The sequence below is a fragment of the Mus caroli genome, unplaced genomic scaffold (genome assembly GCF_978045245.1).
Source record: "Mus caroli unplaced genomic scaffold, Mus_caroli_1 scaffold_17, whole genome shotgun sequence".
In the NCBI taxonomy this organism is placed as follows: domain Eukaryota; kingdom Metazoa; phylum Chordata; class Mammalia; order Rodentia; family Muridae; genus Mus; species Mus caroli.
Window position 1 is genome coordinate 32,442,165 of NW_028227272.1, and position 26,336 is coordinate 32,468,500.

At 49.2% G+C, this 26,336-nt stretch overlaps 1 protein-coding gene across 3 annotated transcripts in view; it reads right to left on the reverse strand.

Annotated features, from left to right (window-relative positions):
- Positions 1–1,353: 1,353 nt before the first annotated feature.
- Pdia5 (protein disulfide isomerase family A member 5) overlaps positions 1,354–26,336 on the reverse strand; it is an 85,703-nt gene continuing 60,720 nt past the window's right edge. For all 3 annotated transcript variants that reach the window (XM_021185452.3, XM_085832288.1, XM_029470301.2), the window contains 6 exons: positions 14,948–15,018; positions 14,349–14,509; positions 11,707–11,837; positions 8,089–8,159; positions 2,358–2,492; positions 1,354–1,580 (listed from right to left, as the gene is read on the reverse strand). In XM_021185452.3, coding sequence (XP_021041111.1) covers positions 1,500–1,580; positions 2,358–2,492; positions 8,089–8,159; positions 11,707–11,837; positions 14,349–14,509; positions 14,948–15,018 — 650 coding nt within the window. In that variant the 3' untranslated portion in view covers positions 1,354–1,499. The remainder of the gene's footprint in view (positions 1,581–2,357; positions 2,493–8,088; positions 8,160–11,706; positions 11,838–14,348; positions 14,510–14,947; positions 15,019–26,336) is intronic.

The window sequence follows — 26,336 nt, forward strand, 5'->3', positions numbered from 1 at the left end:
GAGGTGCTTGAGTATATAGTGTAGACAAAGTTAATGGAAATCTGGGAGGAGACTATATCTATGGGGAAGTCATCTTCCATGTTGGACACTTTCCAACTTATATGGCTGATTTGGAATCACTGAGCTATGTGGTAACTCTTAACATAGCTTCATAAATAGCCTAACAAACTCACTGGCTCCCAAGGTTGGAATTCGGTAGAATAGTTTTCTGGTTTGTAATTGGTACCCTTTAAGGCGAGGGCAGGCATTTGTTTACTTGTATCTGGGAAAAGAGTTCCTATAACAATTTCTCGATAGGAAGATGGCTTGACTGTGGCATTCCATACCATGGAGTGTTGCTGGGCAATAAAACAAAGACCAAACTGAAGTGGAAACCTGAGGGTTCTTTGGAAAGTGGGTTAGATGGGGTTTTGCTGGGGCAAACACGTGAACGAATGTTTCATTGAAATGGACAGAGGTGTGAAAGGCTAAGGCAGACTCGTGAAGGAACGTTTCATTGAAGCAGACGCAGGAGAGAGGATGTTCTCCTAAAGCAAGCACATGAAAAGACACATGATGAAGGATTCTTTGCTAGTGACTCGCATGTATTGGTCCGCCTTACATTGTGTAGTTGAGCTGCATTTGTCGGGACTCCATGCAGAGAAGTGCACCAGGAAACTTGGGATGGTGTGCTACAGTTTGTTGCTGCTTCTGCAGACTCTTGGCTGATTGGATGCATGTGCTGAGGCAAGACATATGGAGGACACGTGATGTTTGGAGAGTATAACGGAGTGACAGAGATAGAGCTTGGCTTGCTGGTACAGCTAGCTGTGCAATGCTTGTGAGTCTCGCGCCTTCGCTGATCTTCCCTGAGGCACAGCTGAGAACTTCCGGTGTTCCTGTTGGTCCCTCCTGCTGACTCAAGCCAAGGCTGAGGCCGGGCTGTCTCTGCTAGGTCATGTCACCACTGTTGCTAACCCAACTCTACTGAACTGGACTGCTGAAGTGTTTGCGAGTGGATCCAGCTGCTGTTGCTTGCTAACCTGTGAACTGAACTGCTGATTTCCAGACAACACATTTGGGAGTTGCTCCAAAGCCAGAAGCACTAGCAGCAAAAGAGAAAACAAAATAGCAAAAGTAGTCTGTTTGTTCTCATTCCGGAGTGTTCCCCCCCAACCCAAGTGCTTTGTGGTCATTTCTCCGTTCCACTCTCTAATGACTGCCACGCCATGTCCTCTCCACCCTCCAGGACCTTTCAGAATACAGGTGGTGCTCAAATGGACCCCACCTCTCAGAGACGATGTGGAGGGTAGGGAACATGACTCTCCATCCCACGTGATCCGAGGGCTCGAGAAAACATACTCTACCACTGAATAAATGGTTTAATTTTATTTCAAAATTGTACAAAAGGCCATACGTGGCTATAAAAAACTTTGTCTTCAGCACACATGGAAATTCAGAAAGAACAAAATAGGTATCATTCACAGTGTAAAGGAAGGGCCCCCTTGCAGGAGGCGGGATTACAGCTCCTCCCTCCTTTTCTCTAGTCTCTTGAGGTCTCCCTCCCGGAGGGTTCGGATGAAACTGGTAAATCCCAACTCCTGCAGGATATGAAAGAAGAGAGAGAAAATAAGAACTTAAACTAACCCTGAGTGATGGGCACTCTCCAGTCCCCCAACTCCGAGGCAGAACTGTAGAGGTTTGGTCTTTTGCTATCTACTGTCATGCTAAGTGCAGGCCCCCAAGACATGGTTGTCTCAGAGGCAGAGAGAGTCCACACATACACCTTGGCCCCAAGTTATTTCTGATTGGTAAAATAAAGATGCCAACAGCTAAGAACTGGGCAGAAAAGATATAGGTGGGGTCTAGGTTTCCCAGGCTTGGGGGAGGGGGTGTCAGAGGAGGACCACGAGGAGAAGAAGTGCAGGAAGAGGAAGGAGAAGCCATCTCTGGAATAGGAGGGTTAGGAGTAAAGAAGATGTGGCCCTGAGGGCTGGCCAGTTGGAGTTAAGAGCAGCCCAGATGAAACACAGTAAGCAATAACTTGGGATTATCAATGGGAAAGTGGATTCTAATATATAGTAGGTAGGTATTTGCTCTTGTGCTGTTTAAGGCTTATTGTAAACATAAATGTTGTGTGTGTTTTTAATCTAGTAACTAAATGATCTAAGGTGGGGTAGAAGCCCTGGTTTGGGATTACATAATTTCAACAACACAGAACCACAGGGGGACACTATTGGCTGTGGCATGCCCCCCACCTGGTTCCCAGCAGGATGAAGATGTGTCATATGTCCTGTCAGACTGGAGTGTCCTAGCTGACTGCTGATGCTCTCGGTCCACCCTCTGCAATGGCTGCTTCTTGGTCCCCCTCTACTCACCGTGCGGTCGCTCTCATACTTTTCTACGAGCTTCCCGTAGTGGTAGTAGTGGAAGGTGGGATAGGCTTTCACAGCCTCCTGCTGACACAGGTCTTGGTTCTTGTCCTTGACACAGTCTACAGCAGCACAGGCAATCTAGGGGGTGAAGTGGGGAGGGTCAGTGAGATGTCACCAGTCACCACATCTGCCAAGGGCAGTGCTGGACTGAGGAGAAAAGCCAGAGTGTGTCGTACTCCAGCTTCCTAGGGGCAAGTCCTGCTGGAATGTGAAGACTCATGGATAATAACCAGCCACTCAGCCCTTCAGCTTCCTCACATAATCATCAATCCAGTTATCAGGATGCTACAAAGACTAAGAGGATTCAAATGAGGCCTGTCAGCACATGACCAGTGTTTGGCAAGTGTCAGCTGGTACGATACTCAACTCCCACTGACCCCACACCCATACGCTGACCCCATACCCATACACTGATCCCACACCCATACGCTGACCCCATACCCATACACTGACCCCACACCCATACGCTGACCCTGCTAGGAGGCTAGCACCTGTGCAGGGCACAGATAAAGACCATTCTCAGCTTGGTGTGCTCTGAGCTATCATGGCATGGCCCGGGATGCCCGTACACCAAAGGCATTCTGCCTCACTGTCTAAGCCAGGTCCTAAGGATGGAGAATATGGGGGGGGGGGGGGAAACTGTTGCAGAGTCCAGTCTCACTAAGGTAAGCAGGTTTTGGTAAGACAGTTCTTCTCATGGACTTCAGCCTCTTGTGGTCCACCTGACAAGCTGCCTTTACGGAGCAGCTCTTCCTTGTTTATTTTTCTTTCAAAGTAAGAGGGTATGAAGCAGACATTGGGGTGCTTTTATTTTGCTGAAGGTCACACACTGGGGAGGGATGGGACAGAGCCAGCCATAGGCAACACACAAAGCAACATCTCAGGGAAGCAGGCTCCGATGGGTGGCAAGTCCTTCTTACGTGACCTTGACTAAGTCCAGCCACCACGCACAGGCTACGTAACAAATGAGATCATTCTAGAGACTCGTGGCGGCTCTGCCAATGTCTCTGAGACAATTCAAGAGTGCCGAATAACCAGGACTCAGAATTCTGCCTGCTGCCACTCACTAGGCAGGGATTGCTTTCCAGGGAAAAGAGCCCCGTAGGCCACAGCAGTCATGGCTACTGGTCACTCACCTAAGCAAGTGGCCACCTTCTTATGAGTTGCAAGACTGACGGCTAACGTGGGCAAGGGGGGGTACACTCTCCCTATCCTGCCACTAGATGCTCCTTCACCTCAGGCTTCCCTTTGCATCTTCAGCCCGATTGTTTTATACAATAAGACTTGGAACGAAGTTTGCAAACTCACTGAACATAATCCATAGCTGGCTCAGAAGCCCGTTCTATTTGGCCCACATAGAACTTAAAAAGAAAATAAATTTGAATTAGCTGCCAATGTGGAAGGAGCCAGAAGATTTAATATAAAAAATTTGGCTTCGAGTTTCCCTACAAACATCAGAAGATTGGATGGCACTTGCCCTGTGTTCCCACAGGCAGCGGCTGGCTAAACAGACGGACATCTGTCTCCTTCCAGGAGGTTAGCCCCGACCTTCACCAGCACCCACGATGAGCTCAACTCGCTTGGGCTAGTGGCTGGCCGCGGTGGGTGCTTGAGAAACCCAGCTCATCTTCTAATTAGATAGAAACACGAGGCACAATGCTCCTGTGGTCGCCCAAGTGTAGAGGTTTCTTTTTCCCCCTCTTTGGGACAAGCACATCTGACTCCACAGCCACTAGCTCTGGGTCCACTGCGCCCCTGCTCAGGATTTGATGAACAATTGCTCCAGGCCGCTACTCCCCCGCATCCACTTTAAATTATGGATTCCATTTGTATATGTGCCCTGGAGCTGTTGGAAGTATAGTGTATGGTTTTTATAAATCTATTAAATTAAAAATATATACTTGCGAATCCCTCACACTAGCTGTCAGCCACGGACATGGAATGCAGCTTCTGGCTGCAAAGGGGGAATCCATGCTCCACTTCTATAGGAACTGTGCTGCTGAGACGCTTCAAGAAGAGTCTGTCCTCTGAGCTGCCCACCTCACCTGCCTGAACAGCCAACCCACCGAGACCTACCTGTGATCATCACTGGTCACCTGCACTCAGCACCACTACTCTACACAATGGAGCTCTAGCCTCGTCTCCCATAAATGATATGAATTCCTGGACTCTGTGTCTGTGACCCTAAGGGTCCTCAGCCAAGGACTTGCTCTGTGACCTGAAAGCTTCACCAAGCCCTCAAGTTCTAGAACTAAGGCTAATATCAAGTAAAGGGTCAAGGACAAAGTCCCTGGTTTCCAGGACCTTTGAGTGGGACAACTCTGGCTCACGTCTTGGGAGGCCTCCCAATGGTCACCTGCTCACAGCATCCCTCCTTTGGCTTCTTTCCCTTTCATCTTACTTTCTCAACTTCCTGTGATCTCCTCCCAAGAACATCCCACACGGGTCCCGGCCAGCACAGGCCCTGCTTTTGGGAAATTTGAACTGGGCAATGCTGTGATCCAGATTCTGACTTGGCTCCTTTATGGCAAAGGGACTTGTTTAGGGGAATCTCATTTAACCCCGTCATGGACTCTATAATATTCCACACCAGGAAAATGAGGAACAGAATAACACCTACTCCATCAAGTGACTGCGAGGATCACATGACTTACTGCTCACTGTGGGATAAAAGTCTCCACCGCGCTCAGTCAATTCTGCCATTTAGCTAACTAACATTCATGGGGGTCTAAAGCATCAAGACGTTTGGGAGTTCAAGGACAAAGGACGCTTCAGATGGACAGGGGCGCCAAATGGTCTCTAGGTTCTGTGCAGATTATAGCAGTGATGTGAGTCAGTCAGAGCAGGGCACCACAGCCCCGTGACTTCTCTTGGAATGATCTTCTTACTTTCACTGGCTCATCCTCCTTGCCCAAGCTGGGCATACCTTAGAGTGACAGGTGAGCCCCTCATTGCCAGTTCAGCAACCCCTAGCCTCTGCTCTGGCCCACCTGTCTTCCACCATGGGCGCCCCCATCCTCCAGGCCATTGGATAACACCATCTATTTCAATACTCACAGCCTGTAGCCCTTCTCCACCAGCGAGCGAGCATGTCAACTGATAAAAGTCCCCAACTAAGCTCCTGGGAGGGGATTTGGGCTCCCTGGTTAAAACATGAGCTGCCTCACACAGCTTTATTGATTCAGTAAAATAAATCTCTGCAGGAGCTAATATTGACTTTGGCTATGAAAATGGAAGTGAAAATCCAACTGCATATTGATTGGGGGAAGAAACCGAGACTGGCTGTTAGGTGGGAAACAAAATACAATTCCAGCTGAGAAGTGGCCGCAAGTGTGTGAGAATGAACGGGGAGTCAGGTGACCTCGTTCTGCCTACTGATGTCCCACCCGTTATCCTTGGCCAAGGGGCATAGCTCCTCTTCAGGCCATAGTCCCTCCAAAGTAAAAGCAAATGGGGTGAGCCAATGGCCTCCAGACACCAGTGTACAGCTGATGTAAGGACCAGCTCTTACAAGTCTCTAATTTTTGCAAGCATCTCCCATCTAGTCGGTTTAACCATGCAGTATGGTACCCTGCTTTGGGCATAGAATGGGCACTGCTCACCTCAGTTTCAGGGCCACACCCTGACCCAGAGAGCTGTGACTATGGCTGCTGAGTATTCTAGGAACCTCAGGTGGGTCAGCTTCCCAGACAGACAAGACAGTCAGGCACAGTTAGACATGCAATAAAAGAAGGGTGGAAGGAGGGGCAGAGGGAATGGGGTGAAGGCGTGAACCCAGAAAAGAGCTAGCATATATCAGACAACGGAGAAAAGATGGATATGTGCATGAAGGAAATGGGGCCATGAACATCACAGTGAATGGCAGGAAGCGGGAGGCTTGCCCTAGGATCCCTAGTGTGAACTTGACAAGCCTAGCTTCAGAAGGCCCTAGCAGTGGTCTAATAGAAAAACATGGTAATATATGGGCCCTCCAAGATGTCTCTGGTCACCTTAGTCCTTTAGATGATACACACACACACACACACACACACACACACACCCCATATGTGCTGGAATAGTCAGTTCAAACTCTGGCGTTAAGTGAAGCCTCAGAATCCCTTCAAGGACCCCCTAGAGCCCATGGGCACTTGAGTAGCCTTAGGACAGGAGGCCGCCAACTTTGCTCATTCTCCTGTCTTCCTGGAGCCTTTTGTGCTCCAGCTCAGGGGAGATGTGTGATGAGATGGACTGACAACTATCCCAGTCAGGTAGGCAGCCAGGCTATGGCAGACATCATTGGAGCTCCCAGGGCAGAAGCAACCACCAGGCAAGTGCCAGGCCCCCAAAAGAAAAAGTTTGTGGTCCTTATTACCCGCCACCCCACGATGGAGGAGGACCTCGAGGGCTTATGAGGCTTGTAGGGAACAGTCATAGTCTCTGAGTGCAGGGCAGGGTCTCAGAGTTGAAGTAGGAATCTTGTACTATGGGTCCTCACTCCCCATATCTGTGCCTGCTCCCAGCCTGGCTTCCTGAATTAGTGAATTCTCCCCATCCTATCTCTGGTGCTCTCTCAGAGTGCAGCAAGGTATCCTGGCACCTACAGCTCTGCCTCTGTCATCCTGGAGGTACTTGCAAGCCTACCTCCATTTGTCTCTGTCAAATCCATGCCCAGGACAGCGAGCTATCTCTGTTCACAGGCACAGCCTTACCTGTTCTGTTTTGGTACAACTCTTGAGTTTTCTGGGACAATCTATTTATTGTAGGAAGTCTGCTTAGCTTGTGCCTGGACCAGAAGAAGGATCTCACATGGGAAAATAGGGAGTTGTAATAGCAGCACACATGACTCAGGGTCCAGTGTATGTATAAGTCCCCGGATAAACCTAATGAAGCCTGGTATGTGACAGGCTCCTATGACTAAGTCCAATGGCTGGAAACGATCTTTACCACCATCTCTACCAGTCCCCATAGGGTAGGATGAATAGGGAATTCAAGGTCTGGGGACATAGCTCAGTGGTAGATTGCTTACCTAGTAGAAATTCAGTCTCCAGTCCTGCCCTCCAATTAACAACAAATATCAAAAACCTTCTAGGAGAAGGGAACTTGGGGACTGTCGATTAAGAGGGTGTCCCTGAGTTCTGGGATCCAGCCCTGCTTTAAGGGCCGCCTACCTACCCACAAGCGGTGGTTCTATTCCCCTGCTGCAGAAACAGGCCTGGCACCCACTCCCTGGCACCCACTCCCTAATCCAATCTGCAGCTCCAGCTTGTTAATTTTCTGCTCCGTCAGCTGGCAGTTGCGGGAGCCTTTAGCTTAGGCAGGACGAGGATCCTCTGGCATGGTCCGGTTCTCCTCCACTGCAGCCTCCTCCATTTGACTTTTGTTGGGTTCTTATTTGTATTTTTAATTATGTAAGTAACGCATGACTACGACCCTACTGTAAAAATGTTTGAGCACTAAAGAAGAATGAACACACACTCCTTTTACACCCCTCCTCCGAGGGGAAATTCTATAACGCTCTAGTGTAGACCTCCGGTTGATGGCGAAGAGAAAGACTGTCCTGCTTCCCGAGAATGACCCTGCTGCTCCCAGGTCTGGGCAGAAAGGCACACAGAGTCGGGGAGTCTAGCCCACCAGGAAGATGTATGAATTAGCGCAAGGCAAACTGGGGGTGGGATGAAAGAGAGGCAGTCCTTACCTTGCGGTCCTCTTTGAAGGCGTCGGCTGTGGCAGTGAAGTGGGGGATGACCTTCTTACAGTGTGGGCACCCTGGGTGAGAAGGGACCGAGTCACACACGCCTGAAGGTAGCAGCTTACAGCACTTTCTGGAACCCTGGATAGTCCTCTCTGGGAGTCCCACATCCTGCTCACCATCTCTGACTGGGTCCCTGTGGTAGCCTTGCCACTCAAACCTCTCCCACATTTCGTCTTTGCAGGAGTCACTGCCTGGATTCTGAGGACAAGGCCCGAGAACCTCTTATCCGCCTACTGGTCTAAAGGGAGGTTGGTGACATGTTCTGCAGCCCTGGAGACCAGAGGAGCTGGGTCCACAGTGCAGAGGGATTTGGGAAAGGACCACATATGCTCAGTTCCCAGTTCTATCATCACACTGCTCCCAGGGATGATGTGGGTCATCTCTCCGCTTTGTGGCTAAGGACGCCGTAGTTGGAAGATGGGGCCAGAAGTAGCAACTCTGTGCCTGTTCCAAAGAGAACCTGCTTTACTGGCATCTTCCTCCCCTTCCGTGACTTCTACTCCTTCCTACAACCTACGAGTGAGGCCAAGAGGAACATGAACCACGGTCATCAGCAGCCCCCAGGCCCTGCCCCAGGGAGAAGGCCCATAGAGTGGGCTGTGGATTCCACTGAGGAGTCTTGCTTCTTGGTCTGTGTCCCACTCTGAGCCCCTCCTGCTGAAAAGTACTACAGAAACCTACTCATGGGCCATTTTCTTCTTCTGTCTCCAAAGCTGGGGAAGCCACAGGTCACACTGGTCTTTCTCTCAGGGTGAACACAGCAGAACCCAAGCCCACCACTCAACTCACATTCATTCACTAGATGTGAGTGAACAGAACTGCTGCGGTGGACAGCTCTGACCCAGACTGTGGTAATCAGTTCTTGGGGTCACACGCCTGCTGAGGACAAAGGCCTATGCATCCCACCTGGGGAGGCAGACAGAGCCGACTCTGCAGGGTGCAGAAATGACTTTGCTCTTCCACTATCTCCTTTTTAGAATGAGATGATAATGACTGGCATTTCAAAGAGCTTTGTGAGACTAAATTAAGGCCGGAGCTACAAATTTAATCTGAATTTAGCATTTGAGTTGGTCCCTGAGATGGGTGGGACCACCCATATGGCCAGACTTAGGGGAGTAGCCAGTTGGCCCCAGAATAGAGTGGGGATGATGGGGAAGGACTTGGGGATTTCCCAACATCTGATGCAGGAACACAAGAGAACACAAGAGGCCCGTGACAGTTATGGGTTATTTCGGAAGAAATGCACCCGCAGGGCAGATAATGGGCAGATGAGTTTTCAGCTACCTAAAATGGCAATGGCAAGTAACACCATTGATCTGACCTAACAGAGACACAAAGCTGAAACTCATGAAAATGTCATAGTACAGAGGAGGGATGTTACATAATCTCAAAACATTTAAAGAGCACAAGCCACTGGTGGAGTCATGGCGTGGGCAGAAACAGGCCCGGTGGAGGGCGTGGGCCTACTCACAGCACACATACAGAGTGGGCTGAAAACCATCTACCTCGGGCCTCACAATCCAGGTTCACTGTTAACGCTCCCCCTTTTAACCCCCACTTATTGAAAGCACAAAGGTAACTGTCAGCCTAGAGCTAATTCCTACACCGTCAATTTAAAATATCGGGGCGTCCGATGAATGGTTCCTTGCATCTCATTTTCTCGTTAGCTAAAGAGAGAGAGTGTCAGATGAGTAACTGGTGGGGTGGGCTGTGTCAGAAAGTGCATGGCGTGATGTTTCTAGAGGCATCGGGTGGGCCAGAACATGCCACGTACGGCTTTCTAAAATGGGAGGTGAATGTCTAAGAAGCAGGAAACCATTAGGCCTCCTAATGTGGGAGGACAGAGGCAAAGCCTGTGGGTGGGATGGAAGACAGGAGAACAGGGTGAGCTGGAAGGGGGGCTCCCATGATCAGATCAGGTGGAGAAGTGTGGGGATGGGGAGGTGCTGGGGAGGCCGGCTTAAGGGAGAATGAGAATGGAGAGATGTAATAGGCCAGCTTGTTAAGCAGAGTGGTACCTGGTACTTGACATTTCTACATTATTTGGAGTCTTTATATAAATAAGTTAAGTACGTGCGTGCGTGTGTGTAGCTTACAAGTAAGTGCCTTACCATCAGAAAGCATAGAAAGACAGACAGGTTTGTGCTTAGATTGCCCCCATCTCCAAAGATACAGCTCCCGGGGGCACTGGGGTAAGATTTGAAGACAACTGTAAAGACTGGGCCCTTAGCCAGTAGCTGAATCATTCCACGCACTGTTGTGACCACGACCCAGCTGTGGAAGAGTGCTGTCAGAGGAGCCTGGGAGCTCGAGACCTAGCAGGGATATGGCTCCTGTCCATTCTTTGTGATGTTTACTTGGTGGCTAATCACTGAACTGTATAGCCTACTGGCCACTCACAGAATCAGTCTTCAGTTGTGCTTGTTACAGTAGAGAGTTGTCCAGGCTGCAGAAAGGGCTGGCCACTAACTTGCCACAAGGCCTGGAGTGGGCTACAAAAATCCTGGGCCTCGGCCTTCCACCCTCTTTTGCTCTGAAGGAAAACTTTAATTTTACAAACTTCATTCAGGCTTCCAGACATACTCTGAGGGCAGACAGGGTCTCAGAGTAACTCTGTAAGGGCCTTTGAAAACAAGCCCCATTCTGGGAAGAGGCCAAGGCTGAAGAGAAGGGGGGCTGCCAAGGTGTGCCTGAGGGATGGGGGTCTTAAGCCATGATCAACTAGGGCCTCTCAGACAGCGATGCGACATTAAGAGCTGCTGCTCTGCTACTGACACTGAACAGTGGGGGCAGGAGCGGATCTAACAGGAGGGCCGGCTACAAGCGAGTGGGTTTATGACTAGACAGAGTGCCTGGCTTCTCTGTAGACAGAGACTTTTATTATCCTCACTCCATTAAGCTGAGCTGTAACCTGGGGGAGAGAGGGAAGGGCAAAGGAAGAGTGGGAAATTCTAAGATGCCTTCCTTCTAAGTGTCAATTAACAACTTCACAACAGGAATGCACAAAAAAAAACCCTCGAGGTCACAGGCCCCACCAGCAGCAGACCTGTCACTTCCTCAGCTTGGACGCTGATTAAAACAGAGAATCACGGAGCTTGCAGGTGAATGTGTCTTTCCCAGGTCACAGTGTCAAACTCAGATAGATCAAAGCCTCTAGGAAAGGTCAGGTTCTAAGGCCTTGAAGGTGAACGAAGCATCAGGAGGAAGAAGAGGAGGAGAGTAGAAGAAATTGCGTGCGTGCTTGCATGTGTGTCTTGGGATAAGCAGGGGACATACAGGCAGCTTGGAACAACCCAGAAACCTTGGGAGAACTGGGAGACTAGTTCCTACCACAAACAGCCTGTAAGTCTGGTAAGAGAAGGACATCCTCTATGCGGGCAGGAACCTGATGGGGGCTGACGGGAGGAAGCAATGATTTTTCCGGTCCTCTCAGCCTTGGGAGAAGTTTGGGAGTCCTGCTTCAGGTATTCATGGCTTTAGAGTTGACCAATAGCTGTCCTGGTATCTGGGGTAGAGCCCAAGCCCTCTCACCCGCCTCCTCACAAAACACAAGCTACTCACAAGGGGCATAGAACATGACCAAGGTGTGTTTCTTCTTCTTCAGGGTATCCCGGAAGTTATCCCCCACCAGATGGAGTACGGTTGTCTGCTGTTCTTCCCACGTGGGCTCTGGAGGTGGGGGAGCCTCAGGGCTGCAGAGGTGGGTGGGGGAGGGGGAAGCAACCATGAAGAACTGCTGACAGACAGGTGCAAACCCCACCCACCCCCAGCCACTGAGGAACACAAACGAACAAACAAACAACTTTGCATTTCTTCTGGGATTTCATTTTAAAACCTTCGCTTAAACACCAACAAATCTGCACCAATCCATGAAGAGGTGGGAGACCTGTGAACACAGGCACGCCTCTGCTGTGGGTATCACCATCCCTTGCCAAGGCACAGAACCTCCTCCACCTGACTCCCTGGCTGCCTTTTCTGCCAGCCTCCTAGTAGCCCGGAATGACCTTCCATTATCTTCTTTGAAGCTTTTGTTTTGAGAGAGAGTTCCAGCCAAGAAGTTAGTGGGGTCAGGGCTCTGGTGCAGATTTCTTGCAAGATGTGTGACTTTAGGGAAAGGGGCTGAACCCCTCCTCTGAGTCTCCATTTGCTTTTCTGTTACGTGAGACATTGGTACCAAGGATGGTGAGTTAGTGCACAGGATGTGTGTGTGTGTGAGGCTCCTGCCCGGCCCATCCTAGAGAAGCTGGGTGGGCCAATAAACAGCAGGCACTGGATAAGTGTTCATTCTTTTCTGGTTTCTGCTTGCCCACTGGTCCCCCATCCCATTTTGCCCCACCCAAGGGTGAAGCTGCCCCATCTAAAGGTAGTTCGGATCTGGATGTCGCCAAAAGCCTATGTGTTTCCAGAACTGGCAGTGTCAGGAGGTAGAGGAAACCAAGGTAGGGTGTGGTGGGAGGTGTGTCTTAGATCACTGCCAGGTACCCAAACAACAACACTTCCCAAACTGGAACCAAACAAAGCTTTCTTTTTGTAAGTCGATTGATTATCTCAAGAATTTGTTACAATACTCCCTCGAGCAGTAACTAACTCAGAGTCTTATTTATTTTGGAGAGGTAGCCTAGGCTGGCCTAGAACTTATAATCTTCAGGTTTTACCCTATGAGTGGTAGAATCACAAGCAAATGTCAACACACCCAGCTCCCAGGTCTTCAGAAGGTCCATCCTTGCTTCCTCTCATTGAAACCCTGCGTCTCTTGGCAAGGAAGGCTGTAAGGAAGCTGCCACAGACTCCCCATCCCTCCACATCTGCCACATCCCTGAACTGCTAACCTAGGACCTGGCTCAGGGTGGGCATGGGGCCCCTCTGACTTGTGACCTTTTTCATGTCCTCTAATGTCCCATGTCTCCCACAGCCTCCTCTTCCTCCAGTTCTATCCTAAGCCTCCGCCTCTTATGAGACCTTATGTGAGTCTTGGGATCCTCAGTGGCTTCCATGACTGTGGATACCAGGAACTTGTCCTTTCAACCAAGCCTGTTTCCAGCCAGAGGCCCCACTGTTACCTCAAACCCACTGAGATGATGTGGAATATGTTATCTTCCTCCCTCTCTCCCCCAGATTCTCCAAGCTTGTTGTAGTACCTCTGTGCTGGTGACCAAGACCAATCCTTCCCTCTTCTTAGACTAGCATGTCCTCTAGCTACATGTTTGCCAGCACCAACTTTCCTCCCCAGTCCCCGAATACTGTTTTGCTGGCTTACACTGGCAGGCACATATTAGCTACGTGGGGCTTGGCTACCTGTCACCCAGTGGTAAACACTGTGTGCCTTGCCTGGTACCGTCTACTTGCTCCCCTTCTGGATGAGACCCCGCCACCTATATCCCAGAATCATTGACTTTCCTGACACCAGAAGGCTCTCTTTTAAATGCCCCCAAAGAGCTACCTTCTTGTCCCTGGGTGGTGACCCTAGCCTTTCTGAACTTAAGTATCTTCTCAGTGGAACAAGAATGAAAACTCTGTCCACTGTAGAATTTGTGGATGAAAAGAGGCACGGAAAAACAGGGTCTGGGATACAACAAGGGTAAGAACCTAACCTACTATGTGCGGGCTCCGAGTTTATTGACTTCCTAAAAGCAAGACAGGGACAGCAGAACTACAGGATAGCCACATGCTTTAGAAACCAGAAAGCCTGGGAAACTGAACGCTCTGAACCTTTCAGAACTAGACCACGACCACACCCCTCCTTGCTGCCTTCTTTTCTCTTGCAAGAGGCACCGCCTGGGCCTCATACTATCTGTGTCCCTATTCCATATGCAGGGGTTTCTCTAACCACCATGCTGGGAGGCCCATTCACATCCTCTGAGTCCAAACTTCAGGAATCACAGTCTGAGAATCTGTTCATTTTAATGTGCCACTCACATGGAAGCCACTCGCCACACCTGATGTGTACCGGACACATGTCTAGGTTTGAGGAGCCAGCCACCACTAAACCTGGGTCACATTCACTGAAGCTAACGGGACCACCTAGAATGGTGACAGTTGCCTTCAGAGCTGCACAGGATTGTGACCTTATTAGACTGGGGGAGTCCCAGTTCAAGGACAGGGGCCCATAAAGTTCCCATCTCTTCCTTCAAGGCCAAATCCAGGGGCTGGCGGCTACTAGTTATGACACCATCAAAGCCAAAACGGACAAAACAAGAACTTACTTTTGCATCCACTCAATAAACTTCTTCTTTGTTCTGAGCGCAGGCACCGCTTGCTGCTCGCCATTCTTAAAATACTTCAGGGTAGGAAACGCTGAGATGTGAAATCTTCCGGCCAGGGCCTCGTTGACGGTGGCATCGACAGCTGCAAGTACACCAGAGCTCTGGGATGGGGGAAAGGCCAACCATGCATTACAGCCTCAGAAGTGATGCTGCCGGAGAGAGGAGCTGGGGTGCCGGCCCCACCCTCCCCCAGGTCTCACGGGGAGCAATCAAACCCTGGCATATCCCTCACTTCTTACTGAATCTGCCTCACCAACCATGCTTGGCAGAAGAGGGCCTGCTCCCAAGAGTCAGGGGCCCAGAGAAAAGAGAGGACTAGGCAGAGGTTCCCCCAGTTAGCTACAGGCACATGGTCCCATAGGCTCTCTGCCCTATTCCTGTCCATGTCTGACCATGAAGATGATGTAGTTATTACTAGGGGCTACTGCACACCTCCAGGGACAGGGAGAGCCACTTTGGGGCTTATGGAAAACCACAGTGACTCTAAGAGCTAGTGGACCTTAGGTGGGAACGGCGAGAAATCCGAAAAGGAAGCTTACCTCAGCATCTCCGTGGAGGACTTCAGCCGCGCTCTCAAACTCTGGCTTCATTTTCTTACAGTGTCCACACCCTGTGGAGAGAGTGCAGGGAAAGGTATTCTCATGGCACGGAGACCCTGGTACCACTGGGCTGCCTCCCTGAGACTGACTGGCCTCACTCCAGTCTGGGTACTGAGAGATGGTACTGATGATGACTGCCAGGTCAAAGAAGTCTTCTGCTTAGTCCATGGGGGTGGACTGAGGTCATGGAGGCCAAGGCATGTAAGTGAATAAGTATATAAACAATGCATATAGCACATTTCCAGGCTTGGGATGCTGGGCCCTGGAAAGTGCCGCTGTATGTCCTTACATGAGTCCTACGAGGTAGAACCTGACAGGGTCACTATTCTACAGGTGAGAAACTGAAGCACCAGGATGGTGGATGGCTGCCTGAGACAGACAGACAGACAGACAGACAGACAGACACAGTCAGAAGTGTACCGCAACACCCATGCACTTCCTGGTACTGTGTTGCAGTCACGCATCATCTTTTCCAGGCTGCAGGGTGGGAAGAAGAATCCACAGAAGCAAAAATATGGAAAGAGGTAAGTTCCGCATTCCCACGGGAGTTGGTGTGAGGCACGGGCACGGACCTACTTATGTCCAAACCAATGTCATTCCCTTGGGATAAAGCCTGCTCTTTCCTGACAAGTGTACAAGTGCATCCAGATGTCGTGAGGAACTGATTCTTCTTATACAGCAGAAAGCAAACAGGGGCCAGGGGGATGGCCCAGCAGGGAAAGGCACTCGCTGCCAAGCTTCATGACCTCAGTTGAATCTCTAGGCCCCACATGGTAGGAGGAGACACTTCTATAAGCTGTCCATATAGTATATGTATGCTATAGTACACACATGTAGGTATATACATGAACACACACAAATATAAATGCAAAAATAAAGACAAAAAAAAAAATCCAGGCACTTTGTATGGGTAACGTTAGGGGTCAGAAAACTCTTACTTGCATTCAAAGAGTGGTTTCTGGCTTTGGATGTTAAAGAGGCTGTGTGGTGCGGAGGCTCAACAGCTGTGAGATGCTCTGAAAGGGAGTCTAGTTGCATGGGGACCTGACATGAGCCAGCTGAGATATAGTGCTCATGATCAAAATGGAGGCGTTCTACAGTGCTTACAGGGACCTCACAGGGCTACCTCCAGCCCGATGCTTCTTATGCTCTGTTCAGTGACTGCCCCATTCTCCTGCCCCAGGCTGACCACCTCTCAGTAGGCAGAGAATAGACTTCACCCTGTACAAGAAGAGAGTTAAGTCCAGAGGCATTCCTGCTGTTGGGGGCTGGAATAATCCAGCCAGGTCTAGAGAGAAGGCAGGGGGATGACTGGTGGAGAACTCTGAACCTGTACTTCCAGAAACCAGCTGGCTCAGGAGGTTCCCCAACACTCCGTCCCCTGAATGTGACATGTGGGCGGTGCTGCTGGCAGGGCCCAGACAGTGGGATTGCTATTGAGGTCAGCGGATAGAAAATGGAAACACCTACTAATGGGAAATTAGCATTTCTTTCTAACTGTCTCAGTCAGTGCGGCCGGATCCTTGAGGATGAGGGACTTCACCTTGTACTACCTACAAACCTTTATCAGGTTTCTGTCCTTTGATGTCACTGCCCTGCTGGGGTGGAAAATGTACTCTATACCACCTGCCAGCTTGAATCAATAGAGGGCCAGAGGCAGACTCAGGGACCCAGAACTGGCTCACTGGAAAGATGAGCTGTGATCAGCCCATGACCCATAGCATCTGTGCCCGGCATGAAGACAGCTGAAAGCCTCTAGATTCTTCTGCTCTGCTGTACTTCCAGCCTTGCCTCCCAGGGCAGAGTACAGAGTCTGTTTTCCATATACAACTATTAAAAGCTATCCCAGCAGCAGCCCGAGACACACAACAGAGATCAGCACCCCATAGCTCTAGGAGAGGAAATGAGGAGGCCCCCCAGGATCACCAACACCTGCCCCTCTTCATCACAACCCCGCCCTGATGGATAAGGCCCGCACTGTGAGCAGCATCCCCCCAGACCGTCCTGTGGTCCCACCTGGTTTGGGTCCCACTTTGAGTCTTTCCAGCTCACGTCCCCTCCATAGATCGAGCTGTTTTGCTCCCAGTCGTAAAATACTTCTTATTCAGATATTTCCACGGCATTTAATTTTAGGTTGCCTGTCCTATATCTCCTGATATTTATGAGCAGCAGCTAGGGTCTCTTCACCGCATAAATCTTCTCCTATTCCCTTGCTTCAAACTTCCCAAGGGCTTTCTGTCACAGGTGGTAGATTAAAATCTAAGCTCCTTATCATAAGTATAAGCCCCGTGCCCCTGTGCTTCCCCCTGGCCTCCAGCCTCAGGTCAGGTCACTTGCTCTCATCTTTGATAATGCAGTCTCTCTCCTATTGCATCAAGCTTACTTCTACCTTAGGACCCTTGAATGTGTTCCTGCTCCACCTCAAATACTAACAATGCCCCCCACCCCCACCCAACACACACACATCCCACCCTGATTTATATATATAACTCCATCTTATGTGTCTGATCAAATTCCAATCTTACTCCCTCTGACCCCCAACCCAATAAGGCTTCGCCCCACTTTTTCTCTTCTAATAGCCAGTTTCCCCTAATTTTATTCAATGGACCCTGAACAATCTGTTTATCTGTGTCCTGTCTCCTCAGCGGGAAGGTAAGGTCATACATGCTGGGGCTTGTATGAACTAGCTGTCCGTCAGGTTAACTCTGATGTCTAGCTCCATATGTTTTTTTGAATAAAACCTCAGGACCACACTGTTCAGGTTGATACCTGTGTACGAAAGTGCTATAGCTAGGATAAGGTTCCCCAAAGGCCTACATGTTATAAGTTTAGGACTCAGTTCATGGCACTTTTACAAAGCGGTGAAGCCTTTAAGGTGTGGGGCCCAGTGAACCAAGTTATAATATCTCTGGGATGTGCCCTTAAAGGTGACAGTGGACTGAGGCCCATTCCTCCTCCTCTTTGCTTCCTAGCCAACCATGAGAAAAGCAGCCTCATCCACCCTACTCTCCAACCATCATGTTCTGCCTCACTATAGCCTAGAACAGTGGCTCTCAGTCTTCCTAATGCTGTGACCTTTTAATACAGTTCCTCACGTTGCGCTGAATCCAACCATAAAGTTATTTCATTGCTGCCTCATAACTGTAATTTTGCTACTGTTAGGAATCATAATATAAAATCTGATATGCAGGACATCTGATATGGGACCCCCCAAAGGGACATGCATGACCTATGGGATGAGAACTTCAGGCTTAAAAGAAACGGGGCCAATGAATCAATGATGAACAGAAACTTCTAAACTGCCCCTTCTCAATTTTGAAGTTGACGGCCCCGTGTATTTTGGTACAGTGACAGAAAACTAACACTTAAGTAGATGAAATGTTTTATGGTCAGGGGTACAAATCATTGCTAAAGTGAGAAATACCTCTTCTTGGCAAAGTGGGTGGTCAAGCTGCTTATTGCTTACACATATGCCTTCCTTACTACCAGAGCGCACCTCTGCTGCCCCTTCCCAGTCTCGACAATGTCTTCACAGATCTCCAGCCTCTGGATGCTGGTCTAGCATTTCTGGTCCCTACGACAGGGCTCACCAGAAACCACTAAGGCTTTCCATTTCCGCATCTTTCCTTCTGCTCTCTGAACGAGATGCCAAGTGAAGGTGATAAATGTCTGCAGACAGAGTTTATGGTAAGGGGCCCTGGTAGGCCCAGACAAAGGGAAAGGTCTGGCTCAATAACAACGTCTTCCTAAACAGCATCCATTTGGGGGAGCTGTGACAATATATAGTGTCTGTGTTACTCCAAGGCCTTGCCTTCTGGGGTCCCCCAGGTGTGCGAGCTATAGAGTAGTCAGGAGGAGTGTTAGATGCGGGGAGTAGAGCTCTGGACTGCTGCATTAGTGTCCTCACTGTGCTATGTCAGGCCATTAAGTTTTATAGCCAAACTTCCTTGTTGAGTTTTTATCATCCATGTAAGAGTGCTGGCTGCTAACTCTGTGTCCGCAGAGGTCTCATACAAACACCTCTGTCCCATTCCCCTCTGGCTCCAGGGGTGTTGGCCTCCTGTCACCCCAAAGCCTCCAAACCCCTCTAGATTATACTACATTCACCTCTACTGGCAATTGTATTATAGACTAGTCATGGGCTTTCCTGGACTCTGAAAGCAGGATTTTCCAGGCCAAATTCATCTATAAAACTCCCTGGTAGCTCAGTTCAGTGGGTTTCCTGCTAATGCTGGGAGCGTCTCTGAGGTGTGGGTGCCATCAAGGGTCACTGACTCACTGACCCCTTGAGACTGAGCCACACCCCGATGGACGCTTCTATTTATCACAGCCCTTCATTCCGAAGACCTCCCCCCGCCCATCTTTTATTGTTATTGTAAAATGCTGATAACAAGCTTTTAGATTTTTATTTGCAGGTTTCAATCCTCAGGAAGTAATCTGACATGTGGATAAATATTTATGCATGAAAGTGTTCTTGGCAGGGCTGTTTATAATGGGAAATTCAGTAAACAATTCAAAGTCTCAACATCCTGTCACTGGTTAAGCAATTCACAGGGCCATCATAGGATGGGACATCAGGCAGCCACCAAAAGCATGAACAAAAAGGTGATTTTAGTTATGTAAGAAAATATCAAGAATACTAAAAACAAAAATAAATACAAACAAAACAACACCACCACAATGCTTAAAGTAAAGTTCCTTCCCCTGGCACAACAAACCTTTAAGGACCAGAAGGAAATGAAAAGCCAACATTATATCAAAGACAGGACACTGGTGTCAGATTCTGGGGTGGTTTCCAGCACTGTGTGGGTTAATTTTCATCCTGACTGCACTGGTTCGGCCATGTGACACCTCTGGCAAGTTCCTTGGCCTGCTGGTGCCCGCCTCCCTTTTTATATGAGGGAAATAATGATATCAACCTGACAGGGTATGTCGTACAGATGAAGTGAAGTAATATATGAAAAGTGTCTGGAATTAACACCCGATTCATAGCAATTACTCAGGATATATTACAACATGGCTTTTACAAGGAGAAGCATCCAGAAGCAAGCTAAAGACTAAGGCTACATCAGAGACGTAGAGGGAACACATGAGCAGATGAAGATTAATACCCACGACCACAGAGCTCTGGGTGAGAAGACAGCCCAGTGGGAAGTGGGCAAAGGGTATGATTAGGCTGTTCTCATGGAAGAAACTTGAAAGGCTGGAGCACTCACTGGTTTGACTCTTAAATGCCCCCCAAAACCTCAAGTGCCCAGGTGATGGTGTTGTCGAGAGATAAAGAAACCCCTGGAGATGGGCTATGCTGGAAGGAGTCAGGTCACTGGAGACACACCCTTAAAGGGTATAGCCCCCTCTTTCTCTGGCTACCTCAGCCTCCTCCTCCACGGGCACCCTGCCATGATGTTCTGCTCTGACACAGCCAGCAACAGGGCCAAGCAACCTTGGTCTACCACAACTGAAACTGTCAGCCTCCTTCTCTCTAACCTGGCTTTTATTAGGAATCTTTTCAGTGATGGAAAGCTGGCTAGCACAGCAGGTTACCTCATGAAAGGATGTTCAGTGTCTTCAGTGCAAGGAAAGCTATAAGCAAGCTGCCCATTATTGAATTTAGTAGGGATACCAAAGGGCGGAAGTGTCTGCCTGTCTCCGTTCCTTCTGCTGCACTGACCTCAATCTGTGACAGAAAACAACCCACGGGAGGGAAGGTTTCTTTTGGTTCATGGTTCTCAGGAAATCTGGCCCCCTGTAGAAGGGAAGGCCTGGCAGATCAGCCTTACCAATGGCAGTGGGAATGTGGGAAGGTGGCTGCTCGCATCATGATGGACCAGGATGCAAAGAGGAAGGCCGGAATGAAGGGCCTGGTGGTAACTTTCAAAGGCTCACCTTCAGTAGCTTGTTTCTAACTGCTAGACCCCAGCCTCCTAACGGATCCACAGCTTCCTCCAAACACTGCTATCAGTTGGGGAATGAGCATTCAAAACATGAGATTGTGAGGGACATTTCAGATTCAAACCATGTCTTAGTGTAATAAGACATTATGACTAAGACAACTTATAGAAGGAAAGGTTTGTTTGAGCTTATGGTTGCAGAGGGGAAGAGTATATCATCATCATCATCATCACCATCACCACCATCATCATCATCACCATCACCATCATCAAGGTGAGGCGCTGAGAGAGAAAAGAGCTCAGCTCTCAAAGCACAGCAGAAATCAATGAGCAAACTGGGAATGACCAGTGGCTTTTAAAACCCCAGAGCCTATCTCTAGTCCTACTTCCTCTGGTAAGATCATGCTGCATACACCTACCATGATGGACCAGGATGCATGAGAGACCATGTTGGTTCAAATCACAAACATAGCACCAAGGTGGCCAGGGGTCTGACTCTGCCACATACACAAAGGTACAGTAAAACATTCCTGGATGTTTCTAGATAAGTTCCAGAACAACCGGTCCATCCGTGGCAAGCAACTTCACTTTGTCAATTAATCCTAAGTATTTAGACGCGTCCTCTAACGTAACGTCTAGAAATGTTTCCTGTGCTGTTGGAACAGTGAAGAATTGAGGACAAATGTCTATCACCAGGGGATTTGTTTAAAATTTATGGCATGTCCAAATTATAACACAATACCCAGCGCTTAGATTTAAATGTCAACACATATCTATAGGAAAACATCAGAACCTACTGGTAATTGAAAACAGTCAAACCACAGACAATGGACAAAGAAATGTCCCTGCACATATGAAGCTGAAAAGAAGAAGAATAGAAAACCCCATAATATAGATGAAGAATTGCAGAAAAAGGTGGCAATGCTGACATTAGTAGTGTCCAGCCCTGGGTGGAAAGGGGGCTTCCCACTGTTTGCTTCAGACTCTGACACAGCCCATGAGCTCTGCATTGCCAGCAGCAGCAGCAACGGCAAAAGGCGGCAAAAGGCGAGACCATTCTTCTTAAATTATTTGTACAATTAGAAAAAAAGCAACAGCAGCAGAAAGGCTTTTAGGGCATGATGGCACACAAATCTATATACGCACTGACAAAGGGGCCAGTTTGACTGTATGTTAAGTTAAAAACAAGGGAAAGGAGGAGGAGACGTGACTCAGCAGTGGAGAGCATTTGCTGTTCTGGCAGAGGACCTGGGTTTGGTTCCTGGCCCCGACATGGTGGCTCACAGCCGTCTGTAACTCCAGTATCAGGGAATCCAACGCACTCCCCCAGGTACCAGGCGTGTATATAGTGCACATGTATACATGCAGGTAAAATACTCATAGGTGGAAAATAAATCAAAAGATTATTTTAAAAAGAGAAAAATCAAAAGGAAAATATTAGCAAAATGATGCCTCCAAATGGAACAGTTGGGTCTGGAAATGGACTGGAAGCAGTTTTGCATTGCTCGGTCATTAATATTTCTCCATATTTGTGGAGGTACTTTCCCTCAGGCATTCCAGGAGAGGTGCAGACACCAACACAGGGGCTGGGAGGTGAGGTTCCACTGGGAGCATGCTTCATTTGCACTCAGAAAGCCCTGGGTTTGACCCCTTGAATTACAGACCTGGACAGCTTATGCCTGTAACCTCCACACTTGAGGGATGGAGATAGGAAGGTCAGGAGTTCAAGGTTATCCTTGACTGCATTGGAAGTCTGAGGCCTAGAGCTAGACTTCCATGATGCAGCATTCATGCTAAGCCCTTCACGGTGGGGTGTGTGTGTGTGTGTGTATGTGTGTGACTGAGGCAAAGGAGGATTAGATGCTCAAGGGCTGCAAAGCCAGATTCTGCCAACACATAAACCTCTCTCAGCCCTTTGCTTACATTTGCACTGCCCCCCCAGGAGGTCCAGTCCAGCTCCTGCAGAGTAAGGCCCAGGGACAAACCTGGCTCTAAACCAGGTGACTACAGCTAGCCCATGTAGAGGGTCTTGGTAGGTTCTAGTCATTCAATGACTGCCCAAGCACTCCTGCTCTGGAGTGTCTGTATGGCTTGCTGGGAGGGAGGGAAGGAGGATGGGGGGAGAAAAAAAACCAAGAAGTCACTGGGCAAGCTGAGGCAGAAAGGTGAGGAAGCTGGGAGCCAACACGTTTCAAGGTCAGTCCGACTACAGAGGACTGACAATACACAACAACCAGGGCCCGTATGCCTGTCCCTCCAACAGCTCAGGAGCATGGTCTACAGGCACGTATACAGGCATAGAAGAAAGCTACAGGCACCAAACACAGGACACACCACGGCAGCTGAGGGTTGCCTGGCTCTCCTGCTTGGGTAGGCATAGGTCGGGAGGAAAGCAGAAGGCCCTCTCTCCCTAGCCACTCAAAAGGAGCCCAGGACAGAACTAACCATTGTCCCAGCTCTTAGCACACGTACGGAAGTAACAGTGCAAGGAAAGACTGTATGTTTCACTGGGAGTAGGCTGGGAGGAAGCTCGACATTCTTCCCCATATGTCCCTGGATTGGTTACCTATAAAACTGCTGAGAGTCATCCGAAACAAGTTTGTTTATTATTTTCATGTAAGCTTTCACCCCTTCAGTCTACTGTGCTGTTTTTAAAAAGTCAGCTCTTGGGCTGGTGAGATGGCTCAGCGGTTAAGAGCACTGACTGCTCTTCCAAAGGTCCTGAGTTCAAATCCCAGCAACTACATGGTGGCTCACAACCATCCGTAATGAGATCTGACTCCCTCTTCTGGAGTGTCTGATGACAGCTACAGTGTACTTACATATAATAATAAATAAATAAATCTTTAAAAAAATAAAATTTAAAAAGCCAGCTCTTTTAGCTGGCTGTTCTTAAGCAACAATGAACTTTGTAGTTCTGAAAGTCTGTCACTTTGCAATTCTGAAAGTCTGTCTTGATGCTCACAGCTTGGTGTTTAGATGTTGAGTACAACCAAGTATACACTCTCCAGACAGGCCCAGCCACAGGGCATGCACGAGGCCACTTCCCCCAGGTGGGCCCATCCTGTTCCATTCTCCTTCTCACAGTCAGAAGAGCAACTCACTCACTGAACAACTTCTTAAGAGCTCACTCTGATCCTGTAACCCTGCCCAGGAACCAAGCCCAGCACAGCCAACCAACCGAGCTCAGCAGACTCCATGGTTTGCTGTGGTGACAGAATCCAATTCAGTTTGCCTATGTCTTTGAGAGGGTCTGCCTTCCTGCCACTCTCTACATGGCCTAGCACTGACACCTGAAACCCTCTTTGACTTTCAGGATTCGCCATCTCTTTATGAGAGAAACTCAGGATCACTCTGTAGGCCTTCAGCCTCTTGGTGGGGTTTTGGGAACACCCTGGCTCAAAGTCCAAAGCCAGACAACTAAGAGAGCATGCTCCCCGTGGAGCCCACCCTGAGCTCTGACTCTCCTTTACACCGAGAGGTCTCAGCCCTTCCTAGGCTGAAAGGCACAGATCCCAGTGAGGGAAGATGGTCTAGAGAGTACACCATTTAATGCAGAGCCACCAGCAGTGTCTGTCTAAGGGGACGGACGTCAGCAAGCAGCTCAGCAGGAAGTGAGCCCACGCCGCTGCATGAACCCATCCCTCCCCATGCAGGAAAGCAGCGGTAAGGACCACTGATGCACACATAGACGGGGCGTGAGTGGGCATCCTTGACTGGCCAGAAGAACAGACACATGAAGGAGAACACGCTGAAGTTGTTCTTCCATCCACAACTCTGAGACAGGCCAGGGAAGTGTATGTTACCTTAGGCGTGGGTGGGGATGGAGGCAGTGCGGCCTGATGTCCAGGCAGTGAGTATCTCTAAGGTATCGCTAACCTTAGGGATACCCTTAACTAAGACCCACAATCCCCACCCCATAAGGTCTCACGCTGTACCACCCCATAAGGTCTCACGCTGTACTAGGGAGTCTGGCTTCAAACTCCCCCAGGGGCTGGGATTACAGATGTATGCCATCTTGCTTTGCTCCTTAAGCAGTAGGGCCAAACAAGACTTCAAGCCTAAAGAGTCTTGGGGAAAAGAAATGTTTTTGAGCTTTTTGTCTGTTTTCTAGAACTAGAAACAAACCACAGGAAACTCTTTCTTCGGGATTCTCAAAAATCTGGCTTTTGTTTGTTTTGTTTTGTTTTGTTTTGGGGTTTCTTTTTGAGACAGGGTTTCTCTGTGTAGGCCTGGCTGTCCAGGAACTCTGTAGACCAGGCTAACCTTTAGCTCATAGAGATCTGCCTGCCTCTGTCTCCCAAGGGCTGGGATTAAAGGCGTGCACCAGCACCATCTGGCTGAATTTGGCACTTTTAAGAAAAACATAAAATGTTAGGGGAATTCATAGTAACAGTCCCTCAAGGGGTCAGGCTAGACCTTGTTGTCCCTCCCATCCCCATTCAACGGCCAGTAAAGACGAAAGCAGCACAGGATTCACAAATAGTGGACATTCTGTGAAGATCTTATCTGCAAGGCAGTGCTAATCACACTCATTTGGTGCCACTGCGCTGGTAAGATGAAAGACGACCCATCCGGAAGTCACTCTGTTAGCATGAACACCTTACGCCCACAGGATTAACTGATCACGCATCTTCCTGCTCCTGGGGTGTCTCTATAGTTCTATGTCTTCTCCCCTCTCACACTGCGATACTGCAATTCTGGCACTCATCTGTGAAGCACGGAATTCTTGGTTTGTTTTTGTTTTTTTCTTCTCTATAAGCTTTTTCCACTCATAATCACTGGGCCCAAACTGGAGGCAGAAGGTTACAAGGGCAGAGCATCTCACATGGAATATGGGCATACCTAGTCCCAGGCCAGCTCATCTCCTTTTGGGTGTGGCCAGCCCTTCTCAGAAGACCCTGGAAACTCCACACAGGGCTGACATCCTTTGTTCTCCCTCTCAGGAGCAGCCCCCATCTCTTGAAGCCACATATTCAACCTTCTGTTCTCCACAGCACAGAGAGGGCACAGGCTCAGAAAGACTCGAGGCTACATGCCTTCTAGCCATTCTTGAGCGCACCAGAGACTGGGATTCTCTATGATCATCTCAGTCTGGGCATATGGACCAGCAAGGGGCACTCTAGATGTCAGCCTCACTGCCTGCTCAGCTACCAGGCAAGGGCAGGCCCTCTCTGCACCTTGGACCCACCCTAGGTAAATGGAGGGCCAGTTATCTTAGGACATACCCGGTCTGACTCCTCAGCCCTTGCTGGCTTCAGGGAGGACACTCAAGCTTATGGGGGATGGAGCTTCTCTGAGTTCTGCCAAGGGACACTTGTGATTATGTATATAGCATTCAGCCTGCATATACACCTGCAGGCCAGAAGAGGGCACTAGATGTCATTATAGATGATTGTGAGCCACCATGTGGTTGCTGGGAATTGAACTCAGGACCT